The sequence below is a fragment of the Lucilia sericata genome, unplaced genomic scaffold (assembly GCF_015586225.1).
Source record: "Lucilia sericata isolate MDLA Ls3-8-SP2 unplaced genomic scaffold, ASM1558622v1 Contig001702F_arrow, whole genome shotgun sequence".
Classification (NCBI taxonomy): Eukaryota; Metazoa; Arthropoda; class Insecta; order Diptera; family Calliphoridae; genus Lucilia; species Lucilia sericata.
Window position 1 is genome coordinate 72501 of NW_023995611.1, and position 11041 is coordinate 83541.

Sequence of the window (11041 nt, forward strand, 5' to 3'; positions counted from 1 at the left end):
TATTAGGAGAGACCACAAAAAGATAGAAATTGTAATACATATAGGGGTCGTCCAAAACCATTTTAAATTCTTGATTTAATTGATTTAAAATTGATCAATTATTCAAATTAGCATTTACATATCATAAACTTTAATAATATATAGATAATTATTAATATGTAGCACTATTATTGGGTGTGGTACTAATATACCTGTATTAAGATTATATTCTTAGTTGGGCCATAATCTGTGATTACCTATATTTTCAATCAAAAGCAATATTGCAAATAGAATCAATCACAAAAGTGTGTCTGCTTTCAACATACCTGCATACATATGTATGTATGTAAATATTTGATAGATTAATATTATTTTTATTGTCACATTCAAAATATTTTATTCTCGTATTGGATCAATTTATCTCTGTAACTGTAAAATGTTCCTTTACACATTCCTAACCTCAATGGCAAGGGAATAACTGGTTAACAAACAAAATGTTTACAATTCATGATTATTTTCACAAAATTGTTTGTTACCATAGAGAACCAACATTCAATGGAGTTTATGGACGAATGTCATTTATTAAAATGATTTCCTAGTTTTTTATAGCTTTCAAATAAGGACTACCAGAAAAATAGTGGTTATTTAGTCAAATATAAAAATAAAAAAGATAGAAATTAATATCTCGCCGTATTTCAAATTGTGTGATATTTATGAGGTTTTTTCCAAACCAATAATTTTTTAACGTGGTAGAATATGTTTCACATTTCTAAGATGTTTTATTAAAAAACTGCTTGATTTTGTACACGGGAAAAAGCAAAAGTCCGATTTTCATACAATTTCACTACTTCAACTCCTGTTCTAGATCTGTTTCATTTTGTTCCTTTTCAATTCTTGGTCTATTTCAATTCTTGTTCTGGTTCAGTTCTAGTTCAGTTCTAGTACAGTTCTAGTTCAGTTCTAGTTCAGTTCTAGTTCAGTTCTAGTTCAGTTCTAGTTCAGTTCTAGTTCAGTTCTAGTTCAGTTCTAGTTCAGTTCTAGTTCAGTTCTAGTTCAGTTCTAGTTCTGTTCTAGTTCAGTTCTAGTTCAGTTCTAGTTCAGTTCTAGTTCAGTTCTAGTTCAGTTCTAGTTCAGTTCTAGTTCAGTTTGGAAGCTTCTACGTTGATGATTTTCCATGAGTACGTACGCAAAAACTAAATTAATAAAAAATATGTTTTATGTCAAAACATGTCATCGTCGACCTTGTTATATATTTATTAATACAAAAAAATCCTGCTTCGGCCTCTACACAGTTAAAAACATTAACCAACGCATTAACTGGCAACGCAAACAATTTTTTTATATTTATTAAATTTCATTGATTTTATCATTAATTTTTTGGCATTTTCAATTAATTCTTTGATCTACTGTCAAAAGTAACAAACAAGATAACAAAACCAAAAATGAAAAAAGTTTTCCCCAACGATAAACCCACTTAAGTCTCAGCATTTAACCACAAATATTTATTGAAACATGAGAAAAACAAAAATGGCCATAAAAAATTGTAGATGCATCATTAATTATAATTCCAACACAATTTATCTTTATACACACATCATTTGAAGGCCAACACGAAAAAAAAAAACAAGTAATCAAAACAATAAAAATAAAAGCATAAAGTTAGAAATTTGTTAAAAAAGAAATACATTTGAAACGAAATAAAAAACAGAATAATGTGAAAAGAAAATCCCTTCCAGTCAGTCAATCTTTTTTAAAGGGCCCCTGTAATACTTTATTAAACTTTCATGGCCTACTTTTAAGCATCTTTTAAGGGGAAAACAGACTTAGCAGTTTATTTTATGATATGAACACATTAATAATGTACTTTTTTTTAAAAACATAAAATGTTTATAATAATGGCCATAAAAAAAACTCAGGAAAATCTTAAAATGTTGCATTGGCAACTTAATGTAGCTCACCATACCCCCACTTCTTAGCACTTACTTTTTTTATTTGCTTTACAATTCTTGTAGAGCAACGTCTTGGACTAAACGCCGAAGAAATGGAAAAAAGGAAACAAAAATTATGGTCATATTTGTTATGTGAATGAACAACAAATAAAATTGGCCCTATTTAACACTCTATGTGGTCAAGCTCACCAGAGACCATTCAAGGGAAAACAACAAATATAAAACCTATTTGATTTTCCAGCTACTTTTTGCCCCCACTTTTGTTTTGCCCAAACGAAAACCTCAACTGTTGGAATAAAAAAAAATAAACTGAAAGAATAATCTATTGCAAACAGTAAACAAATAAACTTATCATAGTACCCACAGGAATAACATTTTGAGCATAAAGAGAAAGAAAGAAAAACATTACCAATCAAGCTACCAAGCCCATCTCCAGTGTATGTATAAGCTGGAAAAATACACAGAGAGAAAAGATTTAAGGACAGGAACTGAACTAGAGCGAAACTAGAACTGAACTAGAACTGAAAACTAGAACTGAACTAGAACTGAACTAGAACTGAACTAGAACTGAAATAGAACTGAACTAGAACTGAACTAGAACTGAACTAGAACTGAACTAGAAACTGAACTAGAACTAACTAGAACTGAACTAGAACTGAATAGAACTGAACTAGAACTGAACTAGAACTGAACTAGAACTGAACTAGAACTGAACTAGAACTGAACTAGAACTGAACTAGAACTGAACTAGAACTGAACTAGAACTGAACTAGAACTGAACTAGAACTGAACTAAACTGAACTAGAACTGAACTAGAACTGAACTAGAACTGAACTAGAACTGAACTAGAACTGAACTAGAACTGAACTAGAACTGAACTAGAACTGAACTAGAACTGAACTAGAACTGAACTAGAACTAGAACTGAACTAGAACTGAACTAGAACTGAAATAGAACTGAATTAGAACTGAACTAGAACTGAACTAGAACTGAACTTGAACTGAACTAGAACTAGAACTGAACTAGAACTGAACTAGAACTGAACTAGAACTGAACTGAACTAGAACTGAACTAGAACTGAACTAGAACTGAACTAGAAGTGAACTAGAACTGAACTAGAACTGAACTAGAAGTGAACTAGAACTGAACTAGAACTGAACTAGAACTGAACTAGAACTGAACTAGAACTGAACTGAACTAGAACTGAACTAGAACTGAACTGAAACTAGAACTGAACTAGAAGTGAACTAGAACTGAACTAGAAGTGAACTAGAACTGAACTAGAACTGAACTAGAACTGAACTAGAACTGAACTAGAACTGAACTAGAACTGAACTAGAACTGAACTAGAACTGAACTAGAACTGAACTAGAGAACTAGAACTGAACTAAACTGAACTAGAACTGAACTAGAACTGAACTAGAACTGAACTAGAACTGAACTAGAACTGAACTAGAACTGAACTAGAACTGAACTAGAACTGAACTAGAACTGAACTAGAACTGAACTAGAACTGAACTAGAACTGAACTAGAACTGAACTAGAACTGAACTAGAACTGAACTAGAACTGAACTAGAACTGAACTAGAACTGAACTAGAACTGAACTAGAACTGAACTAGAACTGAACTAGAACTGAACTAGAACTGAACTAGAACTGAACTAGAACTGAACTAGAACTGAAACTAGAACTGAACTTAGAACTGAACTAGAAATGAACTAGAACTGAACTAGAACTGAACTAGAACTGAACTAGAACTGAACTAGAACTGAACTAGAACTGAACTAGAACTGAACTAGAACTGAACTAGAACTGAACTAGAACTGAACTAGAACTACTATAACTGAACTAGAACTGAACTAGAACTGAACTAGAAACTGACTAGACTGAACTAGAACTGAACTAGAACTTGAACTAGAACTGAAACTAGAACTGAACTAGAAGCTGAACTAGAACTGAAACTAGAACTAGAACTAGAACTGAACTAGAACTAGAACTGAACTAGAAGTGAACTAGAACTGAAACTGAACTAGAGGTGAACTAGAACTAGAAGTAGAACTGAATAGAACTGAACTAGAGTGAACTAGAAGCTGAACTAGAACTGAACTAGAACTGAACTAGAACTGAACTAGAACTAGAACTGAACTAGAACTGAACTAGAACTGAACTAGAACTGAACTAGATCTGAACTAGAACTGAACTAGAACTGAACTAGAACTGAACTAGAACTGAACTAGAACTGAACTAGAACTGAACTAGAACTGAACTAGAACTAAACTAGAACTGAATTATAATTTATGTCATCGTTAGAAAAAAAAATTGTACACAACAACAAAACATAGTTTTTTATGTTACATGTTGTTGTATTTTGTTTGTCTTGAAAATTGTTACGGCTTTGTTATTCAGTTAACGGTAGAATCAGGGATGGAAGATTACGTAAAATAAAAAAATATAAAATACTTTTTAATTAATGACATTTAAATAAATTTTTCTTTTATCATTATTTTTATGTAATTCCGTTTGTATTTTAAAAAGGACAGCAATACGTATTTTGAATTTGAACGGGGTTTTGAACCTAAATTTAATTTTTCTTGGTGTAATTTTGACAGTAAATAATAAATACCAACACCAATAACAACTAACCTCATCATCATTCGATTTATAGTAGAATATACTTATTTTTCATTTAAGATTTTTCCTTTAGCTTTACGAAAAGATGAACATGAAGAACACATAAAAAAATTTTAAAACGATGGAGTAGAAAGAAAAATTTAAAGCCAGTAAATTTTTACTTTTTTTTTTTTGCTAATTTATTTTTTTGAAACAACATTTGGTAACCAACGAACTGTTCATAACTTTAAAACATCTTATTATTGGCAGTAACAGCAGCGACAGCCATCTCAGGCTATGAGCAACAACTGTTGGCAGCAGCATTAAAAAAGATTAAATAATGATGAAAAACAAAAGAAAAAAAAATTACTTCTAATGCCACTGCTGCTATGAAGCTGCCAATAACATTAAAGGTGAACAAGTTCTTTTGTTAAGTAAAAACATAAATATTTTATTATTGTTGAGGTATTAGTAATGGAAATCAAGTAAAATTAAAATTTATGATTTTTTTTTTTAAATTTTTTTTTATTGAACAGCTAACGTTAAATGTAATTTTTTTATAGATAATGATAAGATTGAGAAATCACTTCTCTAATCATGCTATTCTTTAACTCTTCTCACCAAGAAAACTAAAGCCTTAAACATTATTTACCAAATGAGAATTATATAGATACTTTGTATATAGTAAGATCGGTTTATGAAATTCTTATCTGTAATGTTTATTGTAATTGTTTTTTTTAATAGACGTTTTAAAGGGATCTTTAACGGTTTTAAAATGTCCCTCATAGTTACTAAAATATAAGTCATTTCTTGTATATAGAACATATTTAATGTAATTCACATGCTACGCAGATGCTAATAATTAAAAGCTAAATTTTCGCTGGGTTACTTTCAACTTAATCAACACCTTTGAGATTTACATTTTGCATAATGAATAATCATTCTTAATAATTTGTTAAAAAACAAAAAAAAAACTTTTATTTTTACCTATCGTAAACTATTTAGTACCCTAAAAAGGCAAAATGAGTTTAGCAAATCTTCCCCAGAAAGTCTTTCAAACTTTAATATTGAACAAAAAGAAATATTCTATTTTTTTAGCTTTTCATTTGAATACTAATACATATTTTAACCACAATAGCAGCAATACAGCAGCTTAAATACAAAGAGAGGGAGAGAGAACTTTTTTATTGTCATTCTACTGTAATAAAGATTTTCTTGTTTTACAACTCCATTTTCATTTGCAACCACTTCCGGTGAAAATTTTCTTTTATTGTTTTGTTTTTATGGAGATTAAATACCAGTCATTTGTATTCATACACCGCTTTCATTAATTTCAGCAGCAGCAAATTTTTTTTTTCTTCTAGTATTTGTGATTTTCTTTGTGGTGGAATTTCAGTTGTCTTCATCAATTTCTTTATGTTTGGAAGTAAAAAAGCAGAAGAAAGGAAATTATTATTCAGGGTACTTACAGTTTTCAGGAATACTAACAAACAGTTTTAAGATTTAAGAACTAGAATGACTGAACTAGAACTGAACTAGAACTGAACTAGAACTGAACTAGAAACTGAACTAGAACTGAACTAGAACTGACTAGAACTAGAACTGAACTAGAACTGAACTAGAACTGAACTAGAACTGAACTAGAACTGAACTAGAACTGAACTAGAACTGAACTAGAACTGAACTAGAACTGAACTAGAACTGAACTAGAACTGAACTAGAACTGAACTAGAACTGAACTAGAACTGAACTAGAACTGAACTAGAACTGAACTAGAACTGAACTAGAAACTGAACTAGAACTGAACTAGAACTGAACTAGAACTGAACTAGAACTGACTAGAACTGAACTAGAACTGAACTAGAACTGGAACTAGAACTGAACTAGAACTGAAACTAGAACTGAACTAGAACTGACTAGAACTGAACTAGAACTGAACTAGAACTGAACTAGAACTGAACTAGAACTGAACTAGAACTGAACTAGAACTGAACTAGAACTGAACTAGAACTGAACTAGAACTGAACTAGAACTGAACTAGAACTGAACTAGAACTGAACTAGAACTGAACTAGAACTGACTAGAACTGAACTAGAACTGAACTAGAACTGAACTAGAACTGAACTAGAAACTGAACTAGAACTGAACTAGAACTGAACTAAGAACTGAACTAGAACTGCACTAGAACTGAACTAGAACTGAACTAGAACTGAACTACTGAACTAGAACTGAACTAGAACTGAACTAGAACTGAACTAGAACTGAACTAGAACTGAAACTAGAACTGAACTAGAACTGAACTAGAATTGAACTAGAACTGAACTAGAACTGAACTAGAACTGAACTAGAACTGAACTAGAACTGAACTAGAACTGAACTAGAACTGAACTAGAACTGAACTAGAACTGAACTAGAACTGAACTAGAACTGAACTGGAACTGAACTAGAAATGAACTAGAACTGAACTAGAACTGAACTAGAACTGAACTAGAACTGTACTAGAACTGAACTAGAACTGCACTAGAACTGAACTTTAATTTATTGTCATCGTTAGAAAAATAATTTGTACACCACAACAATACATAGTTTTTATGTTACATGTTTCTGTATTTGGTTTGTCTTGTAAATTGTTATTTCTTTGTTTTTGAGCTAGCGTTAGAATCAGGGATGGAAGATTACGTATAATAAGAAAAATATAAAATACTTTTTTATTAATGTACTAGAACTGTACTAGAACAGAATTAGAACTGAACTAGAAATGAACTAGAACTGAACTAGAACAGAAGAAGATGAAATGAAACTGCAAACTAAATACCCGTAATATCATTGCCCAATAAACTTTTTAAATATGTAATTTCTAGCAGAAAACCATTAAAAATCCTGACATGTACAATCAACTTAAAATATAATTTTCAATAAAAATTCCTTTCGAATTCCTTTAAAGTACTTTTAATACTTACCGTCCATTAAATTGTCATAAAACTTGACTTGTAAATTACTCCTCTTCTATATTAGTTGGTCATCAATGTATGTCATAACTTTTACTTTCAGATGTTTGCTGTTATATTTTTGCCTTCATAAAAATGGCCCACATCTCTAATGTCCTTTTCTGGTTGTTTAAATTACAGGCAAAACGAAAAAAATTAAAACAATAAAAATAAACACAAGCACTTCTGCAAAATTAAGTTATAAACATAAACAATGCCTTGCAAATTATATTGCCCACTTATAAAAATAAAATTAAAAAAATACTTTAGAAACATTTCTCGAAACAAAGCAGGTTGGTTTTCTTTAAATGAGTGTAAAACATTATTTTGCAAAATTGTACAAATGATGAAGGAAATTTTCTATGGGACAAGTGTGCCATAAGGAGATAGCAATTTTATAGACAATTTAAAAATTTTTAGGGAAATTATTTAAAAAATAGTAAGCTTTTTATGCTTACCACCTCCATTCACTGGCCATTTTTCTAGCGAATGGCTGTCTAACAAATGACTTAACTTCAAAATCATTTAGCTAAAGTCTTGTGCAAGTCGTTAGGCAAGTAACCTAAATAGTGATCTGTCTGTCTCTTTTGGTCTTGAAAATATTTGCCATTTAATGAATCGACTTTTTCTCTATAATTTTTAACAAAGTATTAAATTGCCCTAAAATATGTATATAATTTATAATAAGTTCCTAGGAAATATTTTATTTTTACTTTTCATGCATTTTTTCTTTGCAATTTTCTTGGATTCGTACAATTTTCATAAAATTTTATTTATGCATAAAATAATGAACGGTTACAGGCAATGAAAACACACACACAGTTGCTGTTAGCAAACAAATTTACATACTTTTATTAAGATTTTCAAGTCCGAATATTAATTTATTAATAGTTACATAAATTTTAAACATGTAACTTTATTCACGTCCTTCTAGTGTTTAATTTGTGCAATAACAAATAAGAAAATATTTGACGAAACCCAACAGAGTTTGAAAATGTGATTAGTTTCTTAAAAAACCGATTTTTATGTGAAAAACTACAAGTCTATTTTCTTGAAAAACAAGAGGCGCTATAGGAAAAAAGCCATAATTCTCTTTTGCAAAGCCGTGTGGACATAAACATTTGCTTTCTATAGATTGCATCAAGATATACTTCCTTAAAGAAATCTGTTAAATTGGCATGAACTCGAACTCAACTAGAGTTAAAACTGAACTAGAACTGAATTAGAACTGAACTAGAACTGAACTAGAGCTGAACTAGAACTGAACTAGAACTGAACTAGAACTGAACTAGAACTGAACTAGAACTGAACTAGAACTGAACTAGAACTGAACTAAAACTGAACTAAAACTGAACTAGAACTGAACTAGAACTGAACTAGAACTGAACTAGAACTGAACTAGAACTGAACTAGAGCTAATCTAGAACTGAACTAGAACTGAACTAAAACCGAACTAGAACTAAACTAGAACTGAACTAGAACTGAACTTGAACTAGAACTGAACTAGAACTGAACTAGAACTGAACTAGAACTGAACTAGAACTGAACTAGAACTGAACTAGAACTGAACTAAAACTGAACTAGAACTGAACTAGAACCGAACTAGAACCGAACTAGAACTGAACTAGAACTGAACTAGAACTGAACTAGAACTGAACTAGAACTGAACAAGAACTGAACTAGAACTGAACTAACTGAAGTAGAACTGAACTAGAACTGAACTAGAACTGAACTAGAACTAGAACTAGAACTGAACTAGAACTGAACTAGAACTGAACTAGAACTGAACTAGAACTGAACTAGAACTGAACTAGAACTGAACTAGAACTGAACTAGAACTGAACTAGAACTGAACTAGAACTGAACTAGAACTGAACTAGAACTGAACTAGAACTGAACTAGAACTGAACTAGAACTGAACTAGAACTGAACTAGAACTGAACTAGAACTGAACTAGAACTGAACTAGAACTGAACTAGAACTGAACTAGAACTGAACTAGAACTGAACTAGAACTGAACTAGAACTGAACTAGAACTGAACTAGAACTAAACTAGAACTGAACTAGAATAGAACTAGAACTAAACTAGAACTGAACTAGAACTGAATTAGAACTGAACTAGAACAGAACTAGAACTGAACTAGAACTGAACTAGAACTGAACTAGAACTGAACTAGATCTGAACTAGAACTGAACTAGAACTGAACTAGAACTGAACTAGAACTGAACTAGAACTGAACTAGAACTGAACTAGAACTGAACTAGAACTGACTAGAACTGAACTAGAACTAAACTAGAACTGAACTAGAATAGAACTAGAACTAAAATAGAACTGAATTAGAACTGAACTAGAACAGAACTAGAACTGAACTAGAACTGAACTAGAACTGAACTAGAACTGAACTAGAACTGAACTAGAACTGAACTAGAACTGAACTAGAACTGAACTAGAACTGAACTAGAACTGAACTAGAACTGAACTAGAACTGAACTAGAACTGAACTAGAGCTAATCTAGAACTGAACTAGAACTGAACTAGAACTAAGATAGAACTGAACTAGAACTGAACTAGAACTGAACTATAACTGAACTAGAACTGAACTAGAACTGAACTAGAACTGAACTAGAACTGAACTAGAACTGAACTAGAACTGAACTAGAACTGAACTAGAACTGAAATAGAACTGAACTGGAACGGTGATGACATTTGAGTCAAACACTTACCACGCTCGCTTACAAATGTCTACTTAAATAAGTAATAAGTAATTAGGTATTTAGGGATTTTTATTTTGTTTGAGGAATGTTAAAGAAAATTCCTTTAAAATAAATATAAACACACACACTAAAACACTTATTAATGTATAATACATATAAATAAAATGCCCAAGGACTTTAAGTAAAATTGAACCTAATTAAAAGTAGATAAGCTATTTCTTATAAAATACGATCCCACATAGATATGTATAAATTTTTGTATTTTACAAACATACTAACATATATACATACATATATTATAGGTATTGAAATATGCAAGTATATGACTAATATACATTATAATACATACATAACTATAACTATTTGATTACATCGTAATATACATATATACCTATGTAATTATAAACATTTGTATATATGTTTACATACTCCTACTCTTATGCAGTAAAATATTTCTTCACTCATACAAATGTTATGTATGTATGTGTGTAGTATTTGTGCCCAATATATTATAAGACAATTTTAAAGGTATATATTAATCTTATGAATGAACGAATGAATGAATGATAAATCATTGTTATATGATTATCATAAATCATTATGCTCATTTATAGTTTTGGCTTATTGTTGGTATTTATGTCAGCACCAGATAATTTATAACACAACATAATTACAACCGTAATACATACAATTGAAATTTCTGTTTAAGAAATTCCTATAATTTATATTTTATAAAGAAAATTACGTAGAAGAAGAATATTTTCTCAAATATCTTTATGTACTTTATGTTCATTTGTATAT

The 11041-nt window shown here is 30.5% G+C and overlaps 1 protein-coding gene across 1 annotated transcript in view; it reads left to right on the forward strand.

Annotated features, from left to right (window-relative positions):
- The window catches only part of LOC119612470 (protein alan shepard-like), a gene marked incomplete at its 5' end in the record, with an annotated part of 18744 nt that extends 11095 nt beyond the window's left edge, over positions 1–7649 (forward strand). Inside the window, one exon of the mRNA XM_037968278.1 lies at positions 7590–7649. Coding sequence (XP_037824206.1) covers positions 7590–7619 — 30 coding nt within the window. The remainder of the gene's footprint in view (positions 1–7589) is intronic.
- Positions 7650–11041: the final 3392 nt, after the last annotated feature.